Source organism: Neolamprologus multifasciatus, chromosome 7, assembly GCF_963576455.1.
Source record: "Neolamprologus multifasciatus chromosome 7, fNeoMul1.2, whole genome shotgun sequence".
In the NCBI taxonomy this organism is placed as follows: Eukaryota; Metazoa; Chordata; class Actinopteri; order Cichliformes; family Cichlidae; genus Neolamprologus; species Neolamprologus multifasciatus.
This window is the reverse complement of record NC_140445.1, coordinates 399230-426544: the sequence shown is the minus strand read 5'-3', so window position 1 is coordinate 426544 and position 27315 is coordinate 399230. Positions and strand designations below refer to the sequence as shown.

The following is a 27315-nucleotide window of genomic DNA, read 5'->3' as shown; positions in this document are numbered from 1 at the left end:
TCATCCTTTGTTGAATATGTGGAGAAGTTGTCATTTACTGAAGTATGGTAATACTGCTTTTATCTGGGTTTGGGTTTTTTTTTTTTCTCTTTCTTTCTTTAAAGCCACCTACTATCTGTAGCAAGCCAAAAAGAACTGCGCACAATGCAGCCCCCCTTTTATTTATGTATTTATTTTATTTTATTTTTGTTTGTTTGTTTTGTTTTTTTTTTGGTGGGTTTTGTTTTTTCTGTTCTTTTGTTTGTTTGTTTGCTTGTTTGTTTGTTTTTTGTTTTTTGCCTTGTTCACGTGATAGTACTTTTTTTGTATGTGCCCATAGATTACACATTTTTTCTGCATTCAACTGGTTTGCCACTGCGTGGCGTAACCAGTTTCACAATGGCAGTGTTTGTAATCGCAATTCGAGTTATATTTTTCTGTACTTTTGTCATATTGGAAAATTATAAATAAAGTTGTCAAAAAAAAAAAAACTTACAGAAGGAGAGCAGAGCTGCTTAGTGTGATGTTTGAAGCTGTCTCCTTGAGGTCTGGTGCGATCCAAATCGATGCTCAGTGCAATATCTCCGCTGTAATTGCTAAGACAATGAGGAACATCTCAAGTGTTTATTTTACCAAACACTGCTCTTCACAGCACTGCTACCTCAGCAAAGGGATGACAAGGGAAGTGCCATTTGTTTCTCCTGCCATCTCTGTCCTCAAAGAGTCTGCTATGGCTCATCTTGGCACGGCTGTGGAAGCAGGACTTGGCCTACCTGAGTCTACCTGCCTCAGGCCACTCTCCAATCCATCTCTGTGTCCATCAGAATTCAAAACAGAAGACAGCACCACAGGAAATGAGCTCTGTGCAGGGACAGTTACTCACAGCTACAACATTGGAGATATCGTGTGGATTGATACTGACCTTGCAAACCAAACAGAATTTCCACTGAATGAATTTCCCTCCAACCTGGTTCTCCAAGGAAAGTCGTTCACTTTGAGGGCATTAATTGCTTTCCATGGAAAGATGACCACTGACGGTTTGGGGCATTACACTGCATACTGCAGGAGAGCTGCATGTGTGTGGGAGTGCTATGATGACCTGGGAAATGGAGTGACAGGAGCATCTGAAAAGAAAAACAACCCCATGCTGTGTTATACACAGTATAATGAGTGCTGCCTGCATTTTTCTGTTTTATTTGGTTCATTACAGTTACATGTGTTCAAATGGCTAGTGTGTGTTATCAGTAAGTTCAGTTTTGCACATAAAGTTAAAGTTTTAAATCTTTTAACACTCTGTTCTTTGTCAGTCTGATGCATATTTGCTTTTACACACCCAGTCACCTTCACCTGTAGCCTTGAAAGTAACCGTTCCATTTTTCTGTCAATAATTTTTCTGTATTTGTTTTGTGTTGACCTGGTGGCTTAAGTCAGGGGTCAGCATCCTTTTCAGTTCAAAGGGCCCCTTTTCTCCTGCTGCTACAAAACCTGTCTAAAGCCTAAAAAAAGAAAGAGCCTATAAATATCTAGAAAATGAGTTGTTGTATCGTTTAAGCTATGGAAATGTAAATAAAAATGTTTATTTTAGATTTGATAAGAAAATGAATCATCAAAGCTTTATAATGCAAAAAAGTATTTGTTAAAATGAAGCCAGCTATGTGAGTCCTTTCCATAATAACTGAAAATTAGGAAAGATGGGCAACCAACTTGAAAAGTACAGTAAACAGATTTGAAGCTAAGAAACATTAAATCACTTTTAAAAGCCTTGTACATTCAGTGAATAGTCAATGCAGATATTTCATTAAAAAAAAAAAAAAACTGTTAACAGAACCCTTTCTTGTTGTCTTTATAATAAAAAAAAAAGACTTACTTGGTCTTATAAGGGCCACAGTGGAGGGGCCGGAGAGCCACATGTTCAGTATTGCCAACTTAGCGACTTTGTCGCTGTCGCTATATTTAGCGAGTTTTCAGACCCCCCTTTTTTTTTTCTAAAAAAAAAAAGTCGCTAAAAAAAAGACGTGAAAGCGCATATCGCTTTTACTCTCAACGAGCAGCGGGTGCTGTAACGCAGTCAGTTCTTCTTTTACTCTTATGCTGTTTTGTGGATCTCAAGGTTTAAAACTACTTATAAACACACACACACACAAAGTAACTCCACCAGAGTGCCTATTTCGGGTCACTTTTGCCGGTCCAAGCCCGGATTAAGGAGCAGGGTTGGAATTGTGACATTAAAAAAAACAATAATTGCTAAAAGAAATTTAATTTGTAGTTCTAAATAAATTCTAAATGCATTTAGGACGTTTTTTACTCACTTTATGTCTCTTCCACGATGTTATTTCTCTCTCCAGCAGCGTAGGTTACAATTACATTAGCATGACCAATTATGCAAATTAGGGGATGACGTCATTTAGCGACTTCTAGCGACTTTTAGGACAGCCAATAGCGATTTTCCTTACTGAGGAGTTGGCAACACATGTTGCTTTAGAGCCGCAGGTTGAAGATCCCTCGCCTAGGTGCTGTGGAAGCAGCACAAACGCTAATTTTACCTGCACAAATCAGCACAAACGTAGCACTAAAAAAATAGACCATTTTGGCCCGTTTTGGAGCAGTCTGGGGGGATGGTGACCTTTGAATGACCTATAAAATAATGTTTAATATCTCAAAAACCATAGCAGCACAAACGCTCATTTTACCTGCACAAATCTGCACAAACGTAGCACTAACCGCTCCGCCTATTTGCCTTTACGTTTCAAGTGGGTGGGGGGTCAGCTTCACTCTGCTGGCTCAGGAGGCTCCCCGCTGCACGCGACAGTACGCTCCTCGAAGCAGAAGCTCCGGCTGTGCCTCCGCCTGCTCCGCCCGTGAGTCTGCCTGCGGGTGGAGGATGCTCTGCTCCTCCTCCCGCTGTGGTGAGTCAGGACTTTCCTCTCCGTCATCCGGCCGGGATGCTGCGCTGTGAGCCCGGGGCTGCTCCCCGCCTCTGCCCGCTGGAGTTGGATCATCTGCCGGGATTAAACACTCGCTGTCATCCTCTCCTCCGCTCCTCCACTGCGCGGTCGCTTCTTCTTCGTTAATTTTGCGGCTCTGGGTCGTTTGACTTCCTGACTGCTGGTTTTACTCGCGCGCAGATTTGTGAATGAGCCGCGGTCCTCCCGGGGAGAAGGTGCTGCGAGCGCGCGGGGGGCAGGATGGAGGCGGCCGGTCGGGATGGAGGATTAGAGCACGGAGGGATTAAATCCTCCACCAGCCGCTGACTTTGGTTTTGTGGGTTTGGAGAAGTTTCCAGACTGTTCGCGTCCTCCGTGTTTTTGAGGAGTGGGTGGAAGGAGTGAGAGAGTGATAAACGTGGAAAAGTTTCTCGCGTGGTGATTCCAGCTGCAGTGAAACGGCTCTGAGTGGGGAGGCTCGGCGGGAGCAGCTCCCGGGGGATCGCGGAGATGATGAAGGTCTCACGGTGCTGAAACCAGAGGACTCAGACTTTACGGGGGGATTACAGTCACGGCATCTGAATATGAACCATCACATTTACGGTAAATCTCGGAGCTGACGTCCAATCAGCGTCTGCGCGCGCATCGTGATGAAGAGTCGAAGGAAGTCCGAGTCCTGAAGCTGTGGGCGCGAACTTTTCTTCACACGACAGCCGAACACAGGCAGGTGACCCCGCTCACAGTTCCGTTACCGGGTCTCTGGATCCAGAGGGAGGAGCTGCGGGAGCGGGCGGGCGGTACCGGAGCCCCTCAGATGAGCGAACATGTCGGACCGGAGCGCCCCGGGCTGCCGGCTCAGACTGGACTGGGTCTACGGGTACCGGGGGCACCAGTGCCGGAATAACCTGTACTACACGGCGGGGAAGGAGGTGGTGTACTTCGTGGCCGGGGTTGGAGTGGTTTACAACACCAGAGAGCACAGCCAGCGGTTCTACCTGGGGCACAATGACGACATCATCAGGTGAGCCCCCTGCACAGGTCACGTGATGGGTTATCGATCGAGACTTCCAGGTCTCAGAATCAATATCTCTGAGTCACAGCATGAGCCTCCCTAACAGCCCGGATCGCTCTGCTATGTCACATTAAATGGAGCCGAATTAGCGGTCGGAAGTTATTTTTCATTATAAATCCGAACATGTTCCAACGTCGCTCACTGACTCGCTGAGATCCTCACAAAGCTCTAAGCGTGTTTCTGACACCCTGAGAGCCAGTGATTCACACTGAATTTATAAATATGTTTCGTGTGTGTGTTCACAGTTTGTGTGATTTAAGAGTCATTTTGCCATAAAAACAAATTAACATTTGATGGAAACCAAAGTGTCCCTGCTGTGTGAGCTTTTCATAAAGGAAGAAGCAGTAGAAGATCTGATGGTCCTCCTGGCTTCCTGTTCCTTCAGTCTGTTGCACATTATCTCATTAGTGGCCTTTTAAACATGAGCCTTGTGAGAGTGATAATCCAAGATAAGATCTGCAAACATAAAACTTTCTGTTTTATCTGTGGAGTCTGATTCAGTAAGGCTAAACCCTGAAGCAAAGAGATACTACTAAATGACATTAAAGGTACTGTTCGTAAAACCCTGTGGTAAATTCAATGACAACATTCACCACAAGGGGGCAGCCTTTAAAAAAATGTCTTTTCTAATATTTTAAATAGAACAGTAATAATAAAGCAGAATGAAAACACAGGAATCCAAAATAAAACTGTCTCTTGTTCCTGCAGCCAATGACAGTTGTCGTGGTTACGTTGTGGGAGGAGCATTGCAGGTCACGGGGTGTAATTCCACTGTAACTCTGGCAGTGACATGAATCCTGTGCAGATGTTGAGCTACCATAAGCTTCAGTAATGCTGACTTTAATCGCCTGTGACCATTTAAATGTGTCGGGCTGTAGCCTGACTGCTGCTGGTGCAACATGTGGCAGCACAAGATAAACTTTGTCTGCATGGTGGAAATGTGGTGAAGCTTATAACTCATAAAAACTACAACGTTATTAAACAAAAAGAAGCAGAGAAAGGATATTCGTTACACTCAGTCCTGTGACTCATCTCGGTGCTTTTGTCTCTTTTGAGATGCTTTTTGGACCTTCGTGGTTTTTTTTATCGCTCCCACACAGTTTGGTTTGTCCTTCAGTTTGACAGAAGTTCAAATCTAAACACGAGCAGGTTTACGCCGAGACAGGAAGCAGCTTTTTCTGCTGCTGCTGGGTTTCCTAATGAACGAAGAGCTCAGTGATGAGGAGTAACTTAGATTTAGATTTTTATCAGGGCAGGACAGCTTGCGGGCAGGTGAGGGACTTGTTCCTGTTCTCAGGTCTGATGGGTTTATTTCTGAGCCACACCCTGCAGTTCCACTAACGTCCAGCAGGGGCTGCAGCAGTGCGTCAGTCCCCATAGACTCCTATGGTAAACGTTTACAGCCACATAGACAAACTGATTGGTCTTTGTAGATAATTCTTATTAGGGGCGTGGCCTCTTTGATTGATAGGTGCATGGCGCAGGCAGCTGTAGCTCCAAGCTGTCTGCTAGCCTTCAGCTAAGCTAACTGGAGTCCTGTTTGGGCTGTTGGAGGTTTTTTAATAACATCATCTGACAGGTGAAGTAATGTTAACATAATAATGTTTTATATATTTGTTGCTGTTGCACAGTGTGGATGGTGGTTGTGCACTCGTCTCACAGCTGCTTTAATGTTGTGTGAATTCGAGTTTTTCATCCTCAGTTTTAAAAATCAGTTTTTATGTCCACACCTCCTGACCTCACTGCTTATTTATTATATTTATTTAACCCTTGGTGGCCGTTAGCACACCATCACGAAGCAACAGACAACTGTGGAAAACAAAAAAGCATCGTGTTCAGAGAAATCCTGCGAACCACTCTCAAGGCAGCTCGTGGATGTGCGTGGACTAATTAATTCAGAGTGAAACCAGCTCACAAACACCTAAAAGCTTTAATCTGGGATTATCTGACACTTATATAACACGAGTCTGTTTCCCCATCAGGACTTTTTAGCTCGTTTGCATCGCTTTGAGGGCAATTTTGGCACTTTGTTGGGGATGTGAGGTTTTCACAGTGTGATGGAGGTGGAGCAACACATCACAGGGCGCAGTCAGTGGGTCCACAGAAGCCTTAAAAAGCCTGAGATTGTATAGGAATTATAATTTTTTTGGAAAAATAACACAAACTTCCACTGAAAATAACCTGATAACCAAACAAACAAACTGTCCTAAAATCTGCACGAATGAAAAAACATGAAAGAAAAATCAATGTTTCAGAAAAAATTCCATAAAAAGTACAATGTTAAAAATGACATAAGAAATACAAATAAAACAAGATTTTCTACAAACATTAGGCTAATAAAATGTCCGAAAATAAAATGAATATCATGTGTTTTTAAAAAGTAAAAATACTAAAACGGTAAAATAAAATTTCTTAAAAGTATAACAAACTCAAATTTTAGATCAATATTTTTAAATATCCCAAAAATATTTTAAAAGTATGTTTTAAGTATCGAATACATGTTTTTACCCACAGTCGTTTCTCGAAAGTCTCAAAATCCTGATTTTCAGACTTGAATAATGATAAAAAACACAAGAGACACAAAACTAGACAAGTTAAACAAGAGATTGTTAAACAGACGCACACACACAGTCACGCACACACACACAGTTTTCTTCATGCTGCGACTCGGATGTTGAACGTTTGTCCTGAACATTCGTCACAGTCACAAAAGAAAAACGTGTTTGTGTGGATTTAAAGAGGACGACGCGGTGAACAGCGTGTCCCCTTCAGGCCGCCGTCCGGTGCTGCGTCTGCGTCTCGGTCTGGAGGAAATGTCGCAGGTCCCGGCTGATGCATGGACCTCCATCCTGCAGCTGCCGTCTCCACCTGATTTTACAGTCCTGGGTTTAACGGCATCTTTAAACCTGGACCTGTTTGTTTGTTTGTTTGTTTGTTTTTAGGTCTGAACTAGTCGCAGGAAACAAAATGTTAGAGTTCAGGTGAATAGAGCAGGTAGCAGAGATACCAGTGTTTACTTTCAAAATAAAAGCTCTGGCTTACTGTTGAAGCCATTGTTTTTACTTTGACGGCAAACGGTCTGTTTCCAGTTTGTGTTGCACTCTTCTTAACACTCACTGACTAGTTGCTGAGTTTTTGCTGTCAAGCAGGCATCTTTCACACAAACTACAGGTAACCACGGCGATCTGTTCCTGACCAAAGACCAATCAAAACAATTTACACAGTCTGTACAATAACACGGAGAAACCCAACAATCATATGACCCCCTATGAGCAGCACTTTGGCGACAGTGGGAAGGAAAAACTCCCTTTTAACAGGAAGAAACCTCCAGCAGAACCAGGCTCAGGGAGGGGCGGGGCCATCTGCTGTGATTGGTTGGAGGTGAGGGGAGAAAAAACAATCATGAGGTTTTTGCTGCACTGATCTAACAACAACTGGCAACCAGTTGGGACATTTTCATTTCTTCCCTAGCAACCCGGTGGTTGCCAGGTGGAGTGACTGAGGCCTTCAGTAGCTTGTTTCAGACAGGAGCCGATGGGCTCCACAGAGTAGCAGGATTAGACACAGAGGCATTATTTTTAACTGCATGTCATGCAAAGCTCTTCCAGCAGGGTGCACGAACAAACACAGAGTAGTTTGGGAAAAGCTTCAAGCAGCAGGTCACATGTTTAGTCACATGTTTAGTTCAGGGTTGCAGACGGTCTGCAGGTTATTTTCTCAATGAGTCACTATGGCTACGTTCACTCTGCAGGTCTTGATGCTCAATTCCGATTTTTTGATCAAATCCGATTTTTTGTGTCTGCTTGTTCACACTACAAATAAAATTGATGCGCTTTCACCTGCAGTGTGAACGTAGCCTTAGACTATAAACTATAAGTAAAAGTCTGAAAGCTGTTTCAAAGTGTGGGACGATATATTCATCAATCAGAAACTAAAAAAGCCTCAAATCTTAAGTTACATAAGTTTTTTCTTGCGTCTTAGTTCAGAGTCTGTCTTTGCTTTGACACTTTTAATCAGAGCTTATCATCATGTGACATGTCACAGTTTTATGTCTTTGAGGTCAAACTAAGTAAAGGTTTTCCTGTTTGTGCACTTCCTGTACATTTTTGTTGCGTCTGCTAAAGAGAAAAGTGAAAAGCGTGATGATGGCTCAGATGGAAATGAGCTGTGCTGACACTGATGCCAGGTTTGTGTCCTCTGATGGAGTTCGTGTGTGCTGAGTGGCGGCTGCTCTCCGAGAAACCATTTACGTTTGCTTTTCAGTCAGCCCAGTCAGCGACAGCCCCGCCACAATAAAAGCACCGGTCGCCCGCTCAGCAGTTTGACGCAGCCTGAAGGGACGAGGTTCCAGGACACGTTCAAATTCACGTGGCACAAAAGTGCATCACAAGGCAACGATTAGCTTTTTTTGACACGTTTGGATTAGCAAACATTTCGTCGTCTTTGAAGTCGCCCCTGTCCTGTTTCTAAGGTTATAACCTGCAGTCAGCTGAGACTGAAGGAGTCACCTGATGATGACCAAACGTTTCCCCCAATGAAAACATCCAGATGAACAGAATCAACCTTTTGGGATTTCCTTACCTGGATGACTGAGGATGCATCAAGACATACTTTGCTCTCTCTGTAAATGCCAACAGCACTTTTTCACAACAAACCTAATGTTTGCGGTTATGTGGGCCTAAGGGTGCAGCTAGAACCCCACACCTGTTCCTCCACCCATAACAGCGTCGCTGCTGCAGGACTGGAGTTTTACTGCAGCCTTGTTTTTGTAACCAGTATACAAAAGATTGACTGCAACATGTTGGAAAACCTTCTGCGTTTGAAAACTAGACGCCAAATATTTGCCGACCTTCATCAGTCAGTCTGTCGGGTTGCAGTTGCTTGGAGACAGGTTGCCTGTTAGCAATCAGGCGCCTAATGTGAAAACGTTCAAACATCAGGGTACCGCTGATTTTCTTTTTGCTCTAGTAGATCGGAGCTTCCTGTTTTCACTGTAGTGCCATGTGAAGGTCTGTTTAAAGTAAAAGTGTCCGATGTGGCTTCGAGCAGGTGAAACTTTGACCTTTAGTCTTGGTGATCGTTGACTCAAAATCACCGTGACGATGCAGAAATGTGGAGACCTGATAGTTGAGATGTTTACTCTGTGTTTTCTATTTATGACCCAGAAAGTAACGATTACACATCTCTTCATCTGTTTTGTACCAACCGCAGTAAACAGAGTGATGTCACACAGCCTCACAGTGACTTGTAGCGCTGACTCTCTCCTTCGTATTGTGCAGTGGCTTCTGCTGAAAGCTCTGAATCATGACTGCACTCGCCCCCCCTCCCCGCCTGCCTGATGGATCGCCGCAGTAATTGCAGGCTCCATGTAGACGCATTAAATCCACGTTGAGTTTTTCTGAAAGAGCGAGAGCGGGACTGTCTTTTTCTTTCATTGGCTCTGTCATGGCCGCGGCCTCCCGCAGGGCGATCGGCCTTTATGCTCCTCTGCAGAGAAGCACAGGCGGCTGCTGAATGGCAGCAATTATCAGCCGCTGGTTGCTGCTGCACACAGCTCACATTTCCAGCTCTCACATCTCAGTTCCCTTCAGCCTCGTGCTTTTCATCTTTTCAGTGTTTCCACGAGTCCGACTCAGACTGCTCGCTCTGACACTCTGACCAGTGTCCAATGAAACGCCTCCTCCTCGAGTTACAAATTATATTTTAATGTGCAGAAATAAAGGTGAATATTCAGCCCTGGTACTCTTGCATCTGTCTGCTGCCTGCTGGTCGTAGGATACTGACTGAGAGACTTAGAGCCTGGGTGGTCGTCTCTGGGTCAGCTCTCGACTGGTTTTCTTGTGGTGTGCTGCAGGGCTCGGTCCTGGGACCTCCCTATATGTCCTTTGGCACTGCATTCATCTTATAACGAAACTGATTGCAGCAAATTATCTGAATAAAAAAAAAGCTCTGATATGTGTACCTGACAACTTTGTTCCCATAGTAACGGAAACTCTTGGCTGTTACCTTTGATCAGGTGATCAGGTGGGAGAACTTAAAGGAGGTCCAGCTGGCTTGGACTCAAGAGCTAGTCCTCAGTGTCCCCCAGTCAAATTCAAATTTTATTTGTCACATACACAGTCATACACAGTACGATATGCAGTGAAATGTTTACACAACTGCTCGCGACCTAAAGAAAAAAAGACTATGAATAAATTAAAATGAAGGGTAAATTTAACTAGGAAGGAATAAAATATAAAAATTCAAGTTAAAAATCAAATAACTGTACAACAAAATACACAATATAGAAATATATATGAAGAAATATAGAACAATACGAGCAGCTGTACAGTATTAACTGGAAATGAAGAAATTTAATGTCCATGTTGTGCAATACACATTTGTGTCTTGTGCAGTGCAAATATGCTTAAAGTGATTTATTTAAGTGACTTAAGTGATAAAGTGATTCGATTAGATGACCACACAGTGTAGTTGTGCAGCAGCCACTAGTGTAAACAAATGTCCAGTGTGTGTGTAAGAACCACATGTGTGGGTCAGTACTGTGTGGTGTGATTGAGAGACCGTATCGCCTGCGGGAAGAAGCTCCTCCTCAGTCTCTCTGTGTTGGTCTTCAGGGAGCAGAATCGCTTTCCTGACCTCAGCAGAGAGAACAGTCCGTTGTTGGGATGTCTGAGGTCCTTCACCATCTTCCTGGCCTTGGTCCAGCACCGCCTGCTGTAGATTGAGTGCAGGTCAGGGAGCTCTGAGCGGATGGTGCGCTCAGCTGATCGCACAACCCTCTGTAGAGCTCGTCTGTCCTGCATGGTGCTGTTCCCAAACCAGGTTGAGATGTTTCCCGCCAGGATGCTCTCTATGGTGCAGGAGTAAAAGTTCCTGAGCACCTCGGGGGGCAGTCGGAAGTCTGTCAAGCGTCTGAGGTGGTAGAGACGCTGACAGGCCTTTTTCACCAGTGTTGATGTGACAGGACCATGACAGGTCCTGCGTGATGTGAACCCCGAGGTATTTGAAGCTGTCCACTCTCTCCACTGGGCACTCGTTGATGACGGGGGTCTGGTAGTTCCTCTCCTGCTTAGTGCTGAAGTCCACTATCAACTCCTTTGTCTCACTGACGTTTAGAAGGAGGCTGTTCCTCAGTCCCCACACTGAGGTGTTCCCAAGCTGTGAGGCTCTGCACCCCAGCTCAGAGGCGTCCCAGTCAGATAGTCTGCCTCCTCTTATCTGCGATTCTTCTCAACATCCCTCTTGGATCGTGGCTGTAGGTGAGGCTATGAACAGACGGTGTGATCTGGTTTCGGCTTAATGCACGGGACACAGACACTCCCGCTCAGTGGTCACTCCGCTCTCCCTCCTCGACTGTCACTGAAACATAAGAGGAGTCACAATCAGTCACTCGTCCCAAACACCTGTTCAGCCCCGCCTCCGTGCCGCCCCGGAAGCTCACCGTGCCGCCCCTGCGCCACACAGAGCGTCTAACGGCACCAGCTCTGAGTACAGGCAGCGTGTAGCCTACCGTGCACTCGCCTCCAGCTCTAAGGCTGACCTCACTACAGTGATGAAGTCCTGCTGTCTGCTAAACGCAGACTTTACATCATCAAATCTGAATTTGTTGTGTTTTTGCATCATTTTGTTGACGAATGAAGGATCTGACTCTGTCTGCTCTCGCCTTTCTGTCTTTCCCTTGTCCCACTTTCTGTTGGTTGCCTGCAGGTAGAACCTGACCGACCAACTGACACACACACACACACACACACAAAGGATGCACTAAACCAAAGGACATCATTATGTTTGCTGTGCAGCTTTCATGGTATTTCTGCTTGACTGAGTAAAACAAACTGGTCATCCAGAGGCAGAGAGCGAGTCCTGTCTGTCTTAACCCTTTAAGACCAGAGCTTATCTTTATATTTTTACTTGCTGTAGTGCCATTTTTGGAAGCTATACATCAATACAACCATTATAGCCCAAATTATATGTCTGCATTAAGTGCATAGTAATTATATAAATTGCAAAAGAGTGCAAGAAACTACGAAAAAAATTGAATTTTTGTTTTTTTAACATATATTTCTAGTTAGAGAAATTTAAGAGGCTTATCTCTCAAAACTGTAAATACAAAAAAGTTGCACAAAATAGTTTCCCACCACAGGAAATTTATTTTGAGTGTCTTCATAGTTTTATTTTTGAAATACACAAATTTTTATACACTGCAGGAAAAACGAAATATTATGATGCAAATTTGCAAAAAAAAGCAGCATCTGCATCAAAATAAACTATTTCCAGCAGTGCAATATGAGTCCTAAGCATCCCAGAAACCACACAGAAAGTCATAAAGTCAAACATGACTTTTAAAAACACCAGTACAAGCTTATAAGGCCCCAAAGGAAAAAAAAAACAACTACATTTCTGCAAAAATGTGATAGTTCGCGCTGACGTCTATTCCATCGTAGGAAGTGTTACGAACAGCTGATCGGATCGGCAAAGCGTGTTTCTGGAATATTATGTTTTTATTGCTGCAAGTGGTTTTTATGCAGTTTTTGCAAATCTATATGTGGAAGGAAACTGTGACCGAGGACAAGCTGATGGCATAAGATGTAAGTACAACTCCTCCGGTTTCACATGCAAAAAACATTTATTGTGCTAGCTTACACGGTTCCGGTTCTACCGGGATTTAAAAATAGTTACACAAAACGGAGCGTGCCCGCTCCGACCGGCTTTAAAGGGTTAAAAATGAACCATGATTCATATTTTTAATCAGCATGTTTGATATTTTTCACAGTTTTGCAGCATTTCTGTGATATTTGTGTCTGATAAGATCATACCCGCATCAGACTGAGGCCTCGTACGGACACAAATTCTCTCTTTGACATTAGAGGCTCTGAACAATCACAGCTTCTTCTCTTTAACTGTAAACATGAGTGAAAACAAAGTGTTTCTCTGTTTGTTTTCACTCATGTTTTCTTACAGAAACACTGAACACTGATAAATCAAAGCCTCACGAGGGAAGCTGTGGAAAAGTTGTTAATGTCACATCCAGGACAACATTCAAATCCCTCCTGACACACACACACACACACACACACACACACACGTGTTAGACACACTTTTATTTTTCTTTTACATGTTTGTATTAGTATTTTGTACTATGTGTGATATTAACACACATTAATTTGCACATCATACTAGGTCATATTAGGCTGTCCATCTTTGATATACAGTCTATGAGCTGCTCAGAGCAGACGGCTGTTCCTGTTGGTTTTACAGCAGCACAGCTTCAGAGCATCTTCCAAACACGCTGCACTGGTTTACAGTAAATGTAGTTCTGGTTCTGGTGTTAGTTGCTTGCCCGATGAGCCGCCTTTCAGTGGAGAAGCTGTGCCCGGTGTTTGTCCTCTTACCTCACAGACATCAGTTTGCAGGAAGCGATTAGAGCAAAGAAACTACAGACAAGAGGACTTAAATGAAACTGTGTAGATGTCCCTGCTGGCTGAAGGAGGGCTGGACTTCATGCATCTGCTAGCACAGAAAGCAGAGAGGCAGTCAGACCTGCAGGCTCATCATCATCATCAGCATCATCATCATGAGCATCATCAGCAACCACTAAACCAACCAGTTGAGCAGCCAGAGTGGCTCATACAGAGCTAACGCTAACTAGCAGGGACACTGCAGGCACTGTGTGTGTGTGTGTGTGTGTGTGTGTGTGTGTGTGTGTGTGTGTGTGAGTGAAGCAAAGAGTAGCTCATTTCCTTCTCAACAGGAAGTGGCAGAGCTGATCAGGCGGGATGAAGATGGGAGTTAGTGTTGTTGTTGTAGTTAGCGGCTGCGTGGTCAGTGATGCGTTCACGGTTGCAGAGATGCTGCTGGCTCTCGTGTGAAGTAAAGTTTGCAGCAGATGTTTTGTTTGCAGCGTCGTTGGAGTCGTGTTTTCTCCTGTTTGTGTCTTTTTTGGTCATTTTGCATTTCTGTGAGCTTATTTCTGGTTGTGTGACGTTAGCAGTGGATTCTCTCGAGCTTCCTGTCACACGTGTGAGGTTAACTGGTGATTCTGAATCAGTGTGTGAATGTTTGTGTGTCTGCGACAGGCTGGAGACCTGTCCAGGGTGTACCCCGCCTCTCACCCTGTGACAACTGGGAGAGGCTCCAGCACCCCCGCGAGCCTGAATGGGATCACTGGGACGAGATGGATGGGCGAGCTTGTTTTTGTCAGCCGTTCAAAACTGAAGAAATCTAAAAGTCACATTTGATGATGCAAACTCAGAACCTGTTATCACACAATAATCTCAATCTGCTGTGTGCATGCTGCAGGTGTGCAGCAACAACATGCACATGTCATTGGTCAGATAATTACAAACAGCACAAACACAGTCCACAGGTGCAGTTCAGGTGAAGCTAGCAGCTACAGCCACCTGTGTCACCATCCACCTGTCAGTCAAAGAGGCCACGCCCCTAATAATGGTGAAATCGAAAAGCCTCCTCCCTCCTGTACAGGTGTTATGAAGGAGTATCTACAGAGACCAGACAGTTTGTGTATCAGGCTGTAAACATGTTTATTTCTGCTTTAAAGTTTAAAAATGGGAGTCGCTGCTGCCTCTGCTGGGCGTTAGAGGAACTGCACATTTCAGCTTTATCTTCCAGCCCCGGAGGTTGAAGCTGGCTCCGGCTCTCAGGTGATGCTGTGGGCTGAAACACCGCAGCTGAGCATTCAGGTCAGCGAGCTGACTGCTGACACGCCGCTGCACACACGTTGCACTAAACACTGCAACACATTATGTAAAATACTCCCCCCGGGCTCATTCAGCAATCCGTCCGTGACTGGGATACAAGCTCCGATAATTTAAGATTATTCCGAGTTCTCGATGAATAACCGGCGGCGTGCGCCTTCCGATCGAGTGAGGAGAATCTGGGTTGAGCGCGGCTGTTTTCGCTCTCCAGATCGCCGCTCAATGACTCGTGAAAAGCAGAGGGAATAATTCCTTGAAGGCTCTTTTGTTTCGTGCTTCTGTTCATTTGCCAGACTCTGTAAATGGCAGCGTGCGGCGCAGACCTGGTGGCTCTGTGGATTCACAGCTCGCTGGTCTTCATTAAGATGATGACTAAGAAATTATCTGTCCAGCATCCCACCACTAATCTGCCCCGCGGCCGCCAGTGTTCCCACGATCTGTTGGCGCTCACGCACACTCAGGCGCACTCAGATTTACTCAAACCTCTCGGGGTGTTATGTCACTCTGCAGTGCGGCTCTCAAAGGGCTGCAGGCTGAGTTTGAGCTACTTATTGTGAGGAGAGAAACAGAAACTGAACCGTGTGACCTTTAAAAGAAAAGATGGCTGAGCGTCAGGAAAAGGTTCTTTCTTTCCTCGCTCCGAGACTCGAGACGTTTTTGATTTCACTCAACAGAAACTTTTCCTCTGCCTGCGAGCCTGTTGAGGATTCTCCAGCAGAGAGCACGTCGCTATCATTTCTCGTTGAAGATTCAAGCAGCACTTCCCCAAGTACACGACCCCAAAGCGATGATCTGATCCTGCGCGCTCGATCTCAGCGACGACATCATCTGCTTCCATTACACAGACAAACCTCCGAGCTGCGAACAAACGGAGGAAGACGGCGGTTTGAAGTCTGAAAAGACTGATAAGTAACTTTCAGGACTGGTTTGTTCGGCGCTGCCAGCGACTCGCAGGTTTGCAGACTTGCTCTGGACTGCTGGGTGTGTATCTCAGTCATGTGATCGCAGCTTTGAGAGAAAAATACTGCGTAAAAGCTGCCGACCTGTCAGGTGCAGACCGCTCTGCTCGTTCCAGCTCAGCGTTTTTATTGTTGGACTCTCCCGGAGTAGCTTTGCATGAATCAAGTTCAGAGTAAGCCTTCTGTGTCTGAAACGAGCTGTTTTGGCTCCTCTCCCTGAAATCTAGATTTCCTGTGATTGGCTCCACCCACCTGGTAAAAAGACGTTTTGAAGATGACCTGTAACATCTTCCTCCTCCTTCTTCTGGGGGCTCACGTTGGGGTCCTCTGCTCTGCGCTTTAGCCTGACGAGAAGATTTGAATCGGTTCCTGTGATTCTTCCACAGTAGATCTTTAGCTGATAACTAGCTGTGCTTTACTCCTGAGTTGAACTGAAAGGACATGAAGTCATGAAATGTTTTATTTTTTCGGTGACGTGAGCTCCAGCGTGTCGCTTCATCCGTGACAGCCGCCCGTCGTTGTCTGTGTCCAATCAAGGCCTCCTCTTCTTGCTGAAGATCAAGAATTTCAAAGCAAAAGCAAAACTTGTGCAACCAACGTGTAATTAACAATGATGAGATATTTAAAAACTCGACTGCGTTTGCGCCTCTGAGAGCTGCTTTTATGTTGGATGCTCTGAGGTCAGGTGGATCCTTTCAGATGTTATCGGCTGTCATTTCCACCTGATTCGGACTCGGCTGGTTTCCAGCACAGAAACGTTTGTCTGTAAAATCCTTTCAGTTTGTTGTAAATATGCTGAACTTTGTGAATGTAAGAGTCTGTTGGTAGCAGCAGGAGAAGAGTCCAGATGGTTTATGGAAATTTTCCCGCAGACTCCCCAGTGTTCTCAATTATCCCTGCGAGGTCGAGCGGGGAAAACAAGCTTTTGTTGTTTGATGCAGGAACGCGAGCACGCTCAGGAGGAGGAGTTCCTCTGGGCTATTTATAGAAGCTGCCCTGATTTCACCACCTGCTATAAATAAACTCACCTACATGCTTTTCATTCAGAGCTGTGCGTCAGGCTGTTTACGAGAGTGGAAGCAGCCTGTAGTAGCGACGAGGTCAAAGGTGACGGCTCCTCTGAGGGATGAACCAGGAGATCGTTGCAGCTTGGGACAGATTTGCATGAATATCTTTAAAAGGGCGACAGCTTTGATAAAGCACATGTCTGTGTTTTCTTCAGTCAGAGTGAAACACGTGACAACATCAGTTCATCAGGACAGTGTTGATGAAGTGAGCAGGCGGCAGGTTTACGAGTGGCTCATGGAGGCATCTGAGCCTCGCTGGACGACATCAATGGCAAAGACGGCGCTGGACCAAAAATCACCCAGTGACTGCTTTGGTTACGAGCCTATTTCCATGGTAACCTGCAGTTTTTCTGTTGGTCTGCAAATGCTCACTAACCACTCACACAGTGGTGGTAACACTTCAAAGTAAAACTTTGTGCTACAGTCAACATGTTTTACATGGCACAACATTTATTTTGAAGGTGAACCATCTCCATTTCCTGTTTGCATGGAGACGCTGGGGTTTGAATGCCTGAGACTCTCAGAGCTGAAGAAGCTTCTTCAATGAGACGTGAAGAAGTCAGCTGACTGCAGCACCTGCTGTACTCCTGATGCGCGCACACTCTGTGGTTATTGTTGAAAAATGTGAAAATCCGCTGATCGAAGCTGTGAACCAGAGCGATCTTATGGCTTCATGCTGTTTGCCATGTTCAGATGATACTTGTGTCGACTGCTGACAGCCTCCATCGTTCGCTGCTGAATGCAAACGAGGTTAAAATCGTTCGCTCGTCTCCAGCTCATTACAGTCTCATCATGCTGGGAGTAGAAATAAATAAACTTCCTGTTTCTCTCAGACTCGCTCCTCTCTCTGCAGAGCTGCCCCCCCCCCCCCACATAAATCTGTGAGCCCTCCTCATCGTGCACAAATGTCCTTTGATGGATGAACATTTGTCCACACAGAAAGAAGCTGTAATGGTGCCAGTTAAACTGGAATGAGCACACATCCTCCAATGAATACTGTAAATGCCATATGAATAATAAATTATCTGTGTGTGTGTGTGTGTGTGTGTGTGTGTGTGTGTGTGTCAAATTAATTCCTATGTGAACGTTTCCCAGATTGCGTCTCTTCAGTCAGATCTCCCCGCTGGCAGCAGCGGCCGCTCGGCGCTCTCCGACGAGGCTTTGATCAGCAGGAAGCAGACGCTGATGCTTTTATACTCTTTACACTAAAATCATCATCGTCACTTATCCCTGTAAACGAAGGCCCAGCCTTCCTCCAGCACCTCAGGCTGCATATTTAGAAAAACAAGAGAATTTTAGGGAAATATGCAGCTCTGCTCTCAGGTGGAAAACATGTGATTCATTATAAACCCCTCGAATAGCCATAACAGTGACGTCATCATTCGTCAGAGTGATGCGTTATTACAACATATTTACAGTCAACACACGTATGAAACATGTGCCTCAAATTTAGAGTAACGATTTTATTTTCTTTGGTCGACGTCGTCTGAAGAGATGAAAATGTAACAACTTTCAAAATCAGACCAAAGAAAGTGCCGTATGCTCTGAGCCTGTCGGACAGTTTGTTACTGCGCTTATAGAATAATTATGAAGCTGAACATATGACCACAGCGTTCACGTGAACAGCGTTCTCACAGCGCTCTCACCGTGTCCTCGCCACACACAGATGAGCCAATCAAACATCACAATACACACTAATGTAAATCCTTTACAGCTGTTGTCCCATTTAACTTCAATATTTAATATAAAATGAACTCAAAATGAATAAAAACACAAAATATTCTCATTAAAAAGAATAAATGACTATTCCGGCGCAGGTGAGCCTCCATATCAGAGAGTTGGCTTTCATGAGGGATTCGTTTGTTTTTCTGCAGAACGTCGCCGCCTTTCACCCACATCTGTAAACCTCTGGACAGGAAAGAGGCGACCCTGTTTGTTAGTGTAACAGTGAATGAATGACGGTGCGGTCAGGGCTGATGTTTGAGGTGTGTGCGCCTGTGTAAGAGCAACAAACCAACCAACCCTGCTGTTTCCTCAGACACGCCTTCGCGGCCAGGCTTCCTGCAGACAGCAGCCACCCGGCTTCAGTGGGATAGACACAGCACACATATTTTATCCAAGTCTGATTTTTGTAATATTCCATGAAACATATAAAAGGCTTTTAATTTCCCATAATATGTATGGAAAAGCTCAAATTCTTGTAAAAAAATTGCTGTTGCTCACAGAGCCTTTAAAGCATGAATCTGCTCATTAACAGCATTAAATATTTGTGCAGAAATAAAACATCCGTTCGTTTACTTGCAGCTTTTTCTTGTGCCAAACATTTAGACACACGCTCTCTGCAGGGGAATCATTTATTAATCACATTATCAGGGCTGCACACTCAGGCTATTATTAGCAGCAAATCAGTGCAGCTGCTATAAATAACCACAAAGTGCTCGAGTGTGTGGGCTTGTGTTACTCATGTTGTGAGGCCATAAATCTGTTAATGAAGTCACACTGTGAGGACCGAGTCCTCTGAAAGTCGTTAAGTCGATGGAGACGTGTGAGCGAGGGAGCGTGAAAAGAGATGAAGAACACAAGGATGAGATGATAGAAGGATGAGTTATTAGAGAAGAGGAGGAGCATCACTCTGCTCTAGGGCTGCCACGATTAGTCGACTAGTCACGATTACGTCGACTATCAGAATCATCGACGACTGATTTAATAGTCGACGTGTCGTTTGAAGCTTTGTAAGATCACAAAAGACGCAGGATAAGTAGCAGGATTTAAGAGTGTAATAACGGACTGAAACAGAAGATGGCAGCACTGCATGTACAAGGATGCCAGCTGCCGTTAAACCCCGAAGAAGAAGAAGAAGCTGTGTCCCAGAATTCATAGCGCGGCCCAGCTCAGTTTCCAACAATGGCGGCAGCTAGTTAGTTTTAATATTACTCTTATTATTCTTTCTGGGTCACAAAATAAACGTTTAACATATTTTCAGGCGAGAATGTAGCTGTGTAAACCTCAAATATCTGCTCAGTTTATCAAGACACATTTTCAAAAGCGCTCCAACGTTTTCGGAGACGTCTGTTACCCACTAGCTCGATAGCTAGCCGGGGGCTAGGCTAACTAGAGCCGTGAGAACACCGGACTTTCACTACTCAGGTTGAACATGATATATAAGTCACTTAGATAACTTCAAAATGTTATTGTTTGGCCTTTTTTTTTGGTATTTATTTGTTCCTGAGTAAATCTGTTTGGCTGAGATTAAAGTTATAGTTTTTACACAGCTGATTAAACGTCAAGCAGACAGCTGATTATCAGAAGTGTTGAGAATTTACTCCGGTGTCCTGTTATATTTTAGATAGCAAGGAGTTTATTAAACTTCACCGAAACAATCTGCAGATTTCATTAACATTTAATAAACTATCATCTTGTCTTTATTTTTAGTTAGCACATACCTTAAACACTTAAAGCTGTAAGCTAATGATAGTTATATAAGAGCAGATGCTGCTGGTGCAATCCGGTTGTTAAGTCTGACGTCACTAGCCGTGTTTGGTCCAAACTCTGCAGGTCCATATATCAAACGATCACTATGGCATTACTGAGAGTTGAAAAACTGTCTAAAGTCTTTCATCTTTAATAAAATCAGCGTTCTGCTCTACCAGGTGTAACAACTGAGTTTAACATCCAGGCATCCATGAAAACGGAATTTATGACATTTAACGGAGTTAGAAGTTAGCAGGAAGTTAGCTCGCTAGCTTCTATCTAAATACAATATAGCATGTCCTGACTGCGGGGTTTTGGAAACAAATTCAAACGTACAGCTCTGTTATCACTTCCAACATAAATGAAGACCGAAAACTAAACAGCAGAGATGTTTGTAGGGTTACTGAAGTTTGGCTAGCTGCTATATAATGATGTGCTACGTGACTGCTAGCGACACAGCTATGTTAGCATAATATAAACAAGCTAACTTTTTTTCCACTCGATAAAAGTTAACGTGAGTGTTCTTGGTGGTCAGGAACAAATGTAATCGCATGGCAGGATGCTGTAAAAGGACCAAACTTCAGCCAGGAGAACAACTGAGATAATCCATCCACAATACGAGGTTAGTCATTCATATACTGCTGCATGGGCTGGGCTGTAGTTACATCCTAAGGTTTTAAAAACTGAGAATAAATAAATGATTAGCGGTAATAAAAGCCGAGGGAGGTCAACAGTGATCACTGACTGTTTTAGGAGCTTTTTGAGATTAAATAGAAGAAAATACAAAACATTAAACATGTCTGTGAGTGCTGCACATTTGTGATTTTCTTATGTTTAGACCAGCCTGCTTTTCTCTAATACTTTGTAAATTAGTCATCCGGCCCATAACAGCCTTCTTTGACCTTCTGTTCAGACACATGGGTGTGAAAGGATGTGAGAGAGAATTCCTTTCTACTGAGTATAAACTCAGTAGCTGTACACACACACACACAGTCTCACACACTTGGTTTTATCAAATGTCAGTGAGATAAAGAGTTGAGTATAAATATGACAAAAAACCAAAGAAGAAGACGTCTGGAAGTTGTCGGGTATCATCCAGTAGAGACGGATGTTCAGGTGTGTGTGTGTGTGTGACCTTGGCTCCACAGTTGTCATGCTCAGACCTCAGCTTCCCTGCCCTTGGCAATACGGTTGTTATAGCAACCGCAGCAGCTTGCAGGCTCATTGGCTGGCAGGTTGAGAAGGAACGTCTGAGCTTGTGTGTGTGCGTGTGTGTGCGTGTGTGTGCGTGTGTGTGTGTGTGCGTGTGTGTAGAGAGAGATACCATCTTTGAAATCAATGGAGCTTCGTGGCCGACGCACCTGTTCTATTTCTGCTTCTATTATTTCATACACGGCTGCTCCGTGTGTCACACACCTCTGCATGCACTGACCTTTCCGAACTACACACACACACACACACACACACACAGGTTAAGCCACAGTGCAGTGAGCGTACTGGTTGAACATCAGCCATTGTGAGTAAATCTGTTCGTATTATTATTATTATTGCTGTTCCTCCAGATGCTCGTGTTTATCCTCTGAACCAGCTCGGAGACACAATAACATCCTGATTTCATAAAAATGTAAAAAACGGGAGCAGTTTATTTTGACCCAGTCGACCCCGGGAGCTGAGGCTGAGTAAAAAGGAGCGTCAACAATTAAATGTTCAACTTTTACAGCTGAAACAAATATTGTGCTCATGTTCAGCTCTATCTTACCATCACAGTTCAAAATAAGCCTTCTTTTTATCAGACTGAAACAAGCCTCCCCTCAGAAATCCAGTTTTCCTCTGACTGACAGCAGGATAAGGACGGTGTTCCCACATTTATCCAGCCATGTTTTCCAGCTCCTGTGGGATCGCGTGCCGTCTCCATCCCAGCCCGCCTCACTGTGCTGATTGGCCGACAGCAGCAGCAAAATGGATCCATGAGTGTCACACGCCGGATCTGAGAGGACGGACAAAACTGTCCAACAGGAGACAGAAAATAACCTGTCTGTGAGGTCACAGTGAGGAGACTCAGCGAAGGTCACGAAACACGACCTTTACAACAATAACAGAGCATGAGACTGTGGTGTGTGTGTGTGTGTGTTGTGCGTGCTGATAATGATGCCGTTAAAGCAGCAGGTGTATTTATAGCGCTGTCTGCAAAGGAGAACATTGACCCTCTGAAAGGGAGACGAAGAACGATCCGATCGGCGCATCGGGCGACAAGAGAACGCCATCGAACTCGGTCCATCGCGAGTTGCTGCTTCATCCCATGACAGTTTGGCCGAGCGTAAATCTTCAAGGAACGTACTCCTCCACGTTATTTTGGGTCTTCCTCGCCGTCTCTTTCCATTCCTCGGGTTCCACAGAACCGCGACACGGGCGGGTCTCGGGTCCGGTAGCCGAAGGATGTGAGCGGTGAATCTGAACCGGCGCTTGGTGACTTGGACGTGGAGCGGCTTCCTCGTTAGTAACGCGATCCCGATATGTGATGTGATATATATGTGATGATTCATCACTTCTAACACATGAACCTCAGCTTTCTGTGTGATACCAAATCCATCCCATAAAGCTGCGAGTGACGAATCGGTTCCAACATGAAATCTTTAAAATGATGTAAAACGCTGCCACAGTCGCTGCTGTGATGTTCGTGTGTTGCAGTTTTAAAGCAGCTCTTTGTTTGCCTGAGTAAAGTTTTGAGTGCTCCTTTACACGTATACCTTATAGCCACATGTTCTCTGATTGGTCGTCTGTGTTATTACCTGTCTCCTCCCCTCCGTCCTTTGTCTTTCTAACGTCTCCGCCTCTTTCCTCCCTTCAGCCTGGCGCTGCACCCGGAGCGCTCCCTGGTGGCGACGGGTCAGGTGGGCAAGGATCCGTATGTGTGTGTGTGGGACACCTTCACCGCCCAGAGCGTGTCACTGCTGCGTGACGGACACACACACGGCATCGCCTGCCTCGCATTCAGCGCCAATGGACAGGATGGTGAAGGTCGGCTGAATAATACAGCACCCATCGTGCACATCAACATATTTGATTGATTGGTAATTTATTTCAACATGTGAACAATATACAAGTACATTTAGAAAAGAAAATAAGAAAGAAAAAATACTGTACAAATTACATACAAAAAAAATTATTAATTTACATGTTGAAAGGGAAGTAAACACTTATTTAATCCCACCCCTTTGCCATAAATTATCAGTTAATATTTAGTTGCTTCTTTACTGATATAATTTGTAATAAAAACAGTGAACAGATTTCTGATATCCTATAATATCACATCATGAGTTGTTTTTTGTTTTTGTTTTTAAATAGAGACATTCACTTAATTTCAATATTTTCCTTTTCTTTCTAGTTTGAGAAGATCATATTTTTATAACTGTTTTTGAACAGTTTTATGTTTGGACGTTGCTTTAATTCCATATTCAGACTGTTCCATAGTTTCACTCCATGAACAGAAACACAAAAGATTAGATAAGGATTCGTGCACGCCGCGATGTGGCTGACGAGTGTTTACGATGTACGACGAGACGATATTCTTCTGCAAAATCACCTTTAAATTCAAACGACTTCTAATTCCTGACGGTGGGATTATTTCCTCCTGATTCTCTTGTATTTACAGGAAAACACTGTAAGTTAAATAAAATGAAATTAACCTCTTAAGCCCCAAACCTGCCTGATCTCCTCGCCGTATCAGGGGCGTTGGGGCTTAAGAGGTTAATTAGGGGAATTCTGCTCTTAGTCCTGTTAATAAGTGTTGGCAGTGACCTTGCTGCCAGCTCCTGACGGACTCAGTGAAGACACTAAAAACCTGTTTTTTACTTTGGTTTGTGATTCTAACTGTGGAGGAAAAGCTGAAGTGTGTCTGCGAGTCACAGCAGGACGACTCTGGAAGGTCTGATGCTGAAAACACATCAAACGTTTGCTGGAAAACCAGATCTGAACGTGTCGATGATGTCAGACGGCGGTGAAACTGCCAATAAGCTGCACTGGTTCTGGTTTCTGTGGACGTGAGTGATATTAATGAAAACGCCGTCGCCGCTGCTGAGCTGTGAGGCGACTCTGGAAATGCTGAGCCAGCAGTTTGTGCTCCTGGCACCGACTCTGGATGACTGAACATCTCAGGCTAAATCAAAATAAACACACAATCAATAAAATAATCATAACTCAGCTTAATAATAAATCAAGTGTGCAGGCTGTGGCTGAGTTATCGAGCTGGACTGCTGTGAAGCTGAATCCTTTATGATCTGCTGAGTCTTTGATCACTGAAGGAGCGCAGCAGCTCGACGCTCCTCTCAGGTATTCTCCCCGTTAACCTTTGACCTCAGCCTTTCCAAGCAAACCTTTGAAAACGCTTTAAAGTTAGAAATAAACTTGAGTTCATCTGAAATGTTGCAGAGTTGCTATATTTACACTTACAAACACGTCACATGAGCGTCAGGCGGATCGAGCAGGAAGCCCCGCCCCCTGTCAGCTTGCACGCATGAGCAGATAAGCTGTCAGATTTCTGCACGTTCACTTTTTTAAATTGTTTGTAGACATTTCAGATGCGTAAACGTCCCCGTCTCTCCTCCGCAGCGGCTCGCCTCGGTCGGCCTGGACGCCAAGAACACGGTGTGTATCTGGGAGTGGAAGAGAGGGAAGATCCTGGCCACGGCCACGGGACACTCGGACAGGGTGAGAGCGTGCACCAATCAGCTTCCTCTCATCTTCATCTCAATAAAAAAATCTTTTACAGAGTTTGAAAGTGTTTCCTTCTCATCGCGCTTCCACTGTGCTCACGCTTTCACATAAACCCGATAACGGACGATTCTTCTGTTCTCCAGATCTTTGACATCTGCTGGGATCCGTTTCAGCAAAGCCGTCTGGTGAGCTGCGGCGTGAAGCACATCAAGGTAACGCAGAAGTCGTCTACCCAGAAATATGACAGCACATTTACCTTCTCCACCTTCATGCAGCTGCTTAGCTTCACTCGAGGTAATAAAATAGTTCCTCTGAACGCCCGTCATTAAATATCTCTGACTCTCTAAAGAGCCGAGAAGGAAGCAGATGTAACAACTCCCAGCTCAGCTTCTCTCATCCAATCAGAGTCCAGATATCAAAAAGCACCTTTACATGTTTCACTGCTGTAACTTGGATTAAATACGAGACAAATCCAGGACAGTTTAGATTTTTCTGTTTTATTTGCTGTTTTGAACACAAACACAAAGCGAGCTCGGTGAGTTGGTGGAGATCACTCTTCCCCAGCCTCCTGAAGCCTCCTTCTCAGTGCTCTCAGTGCCCTCCTCAGTGGCGTGCGCAGTAACCCTCTCGCAGGTGCGTCCTCAGCACTCTCCGTTTGGGTTCCTTGTTCCCTCTGCAGATCCTGACGGTCATGTGTGACTGTGCGTTTTCTGTCCCGGAGCCTCTGAGGTCTGATCTCAGGATCAGATTCCCGTTCTCGCTCTTCAGACGCTGAAGGTTTCCCTTCAGGAGCAGCTGTTTGGTTTCCTCCACTAAGAGTCACGGCTGCTTGCGTCTTCTCAGGACGGGTCGCTTGCTCGATGTCTGCAGATGATGCCACAGGTTCCTCCTCAGGGAAAGTTTGACCCGGCAGCATTTCAGGCTCGCTCTCACTGAACTCGCTTTTGGCTGCGTCTCCGTCGCCTTCTGTCGCGTCTCCATCGCCTTCTGTCGCGTCTCCATCGCTCTCCAGAAACTCTTCCTTGAGGCGGTCTAAAAGCTGAAAGCCATCCTCGATGAACTGTTCAATTTTTCTTAGCGCATCTTCATGTCGCTTTTTGAACGCCTCTAACGTGTTGATTTCCCAGATGATGGCGGCTTCTTGACTGGCTTTAGCGTCCTCAGACTCGTGTTTCGGGCCGTGGTCCATGTTTGCTTCTGTGGAGGCCGACGTGAAATGTTTGTGAAGAAGCAAGCACAGGTGTGTGAGAGACACGAGTTTAAAACAAAACATTCTGATGTGATGCTTCGATGTAGCCGTTGTCAAGGTGATCAGAGGTTGTTATGCAGACAGGGAGGAACCTTTCACATGCTCACTGAGGCCGGTGGTCTGAGCTGAATTTGTTGGGACGTCTTGTGCTGACACAGGAAAACATGCTGTGCTTCATAACCCTTTAAGACCTGCCATAGAACCAAGTCCACCAGAGCTTATATTATATGTTTACATGCTGTGGAGCCATTTTTGGGAGCATTTCAAGTTGCTATACATCAATACAACCATTACAGCCTAAATTTTAATAATATGTCTGCATTAAGTGCATAGTAATTACATAAATTGTGAAAAAGTGCAATAAACTACAAAAAAATTGAAAATCGTTTTTGTTTTTTAACATATATTTGTAGTTAGAGAAATTTAAGAGGCTTATCCCTCAAAACTGTAAATACAAAAAAGTTGCACACAATAGTTTCCCACCACAGGAAATTTATTTTGAGTGTCTTCATAGTTTTATTTTTGAAATACACCAATTTTTATACACTGCAGGAAAAACGAAAATAAATATTATAGTGCAAATTTGCAAAAAAGCAGCATGTGCATCAAAATAAACTATTTCCAGCAGCAATATGAGTCCTAAGCATCCCAGAAACCACACAGAAAGTCATAAAGTCAAAGATAACTTTTAAAAACACCAGTATAGGCTCATGAGGCCCAGATGGTTAAAAACTACATTTCCGTGAAAATGACGTCACTTCCGGTTTCGGGCAGGTCATGGAGGACATGGATAGTTCGCGCTGATGGACGTAGGAAGTGTTACAAACAGCTGATCGGATCAGCAAAGCGTGTTTCTGGAATATTATGTTTTTGTTGCTGCAAGTGCTTTTTATGCAGTTTTTGCAAAACTATATGTGGAAGGAAACTGTGACCGAGGACAAGCTGATGGCATAAGATGTAAGTACAACTCCTCCGGTTTCATATGCAAAAACAATTATTGCGCTAGCTCACGTGGTTGCAGAGCTACCGGGATTTAAAAATAGTTACGCAAAACAGAGCGTGCTGCTCTGACCGGCTTTAAAGGGTTAACCACCGTGTTCATCCTGCTTCCTCTGCAGCGGTGTCGTTCTCCATTTTTCTCCTGTTTGCTTCTTTTCTTCTCCACTGGT

General features: G+C 44.6%; 2 protein-coding genes and 1 long non-coding RNA gene across 6 annotated transcripts in view; all 3 read left to right on the top strand.

The window, feature by feature from the left end:
- The window catches only part of LOC146513346 (echinoderm microtubule-associated protein-like 6), a 74728-nt gene that overhangs the window by 29130 nt on the left and 18283 nt on the right, over window positions 1-27315 (top strand).
- LOC146513348 (echinoderm microtubule-associated protein-like 6) lies at window positions 1967-27236 on the top strand. 4 transcript variants are annotated; one of them, XM_085168980.1, is made up of 4 exons: window positions 1967-2885; window positions 23033-23202; window positions 24793-24891; window positions 25041-27236. In XM_085168980.1, exons 1-4 carry the CDS (start codon window positions 2609-2611, stop codon window positions 25224-25226), a joined length of 732 nt encoding a protein of 243 aa, XP_085025106.1. In that variant the 5' UTR covers window positions 1967-2608; the 3' UTR covers window positions 25227-27236. The 4 variants fall into 4 exon arrangements, with proteins under 4 accessions (XP_085025106.1, XP_085025107.1, XP_085025110.1 ...); XM_085168984.1 differs by having other exon boundaries at window positions 1975-3924; XM_085168981.1 differs by having other exon boundaries at window positions 1972-3924; window positions 24793-27236.
- LOC146513349 (uncharacterized) lies at window positions 3931-21942 on the top strand. The gene is made up of 2 exons (XR_014875440.1): window positions 3931-21462; window positions 21499-21942. It is a non-coding gene; the product is annotated as an uncharacterized LOC146513349 (long non-coding RNA).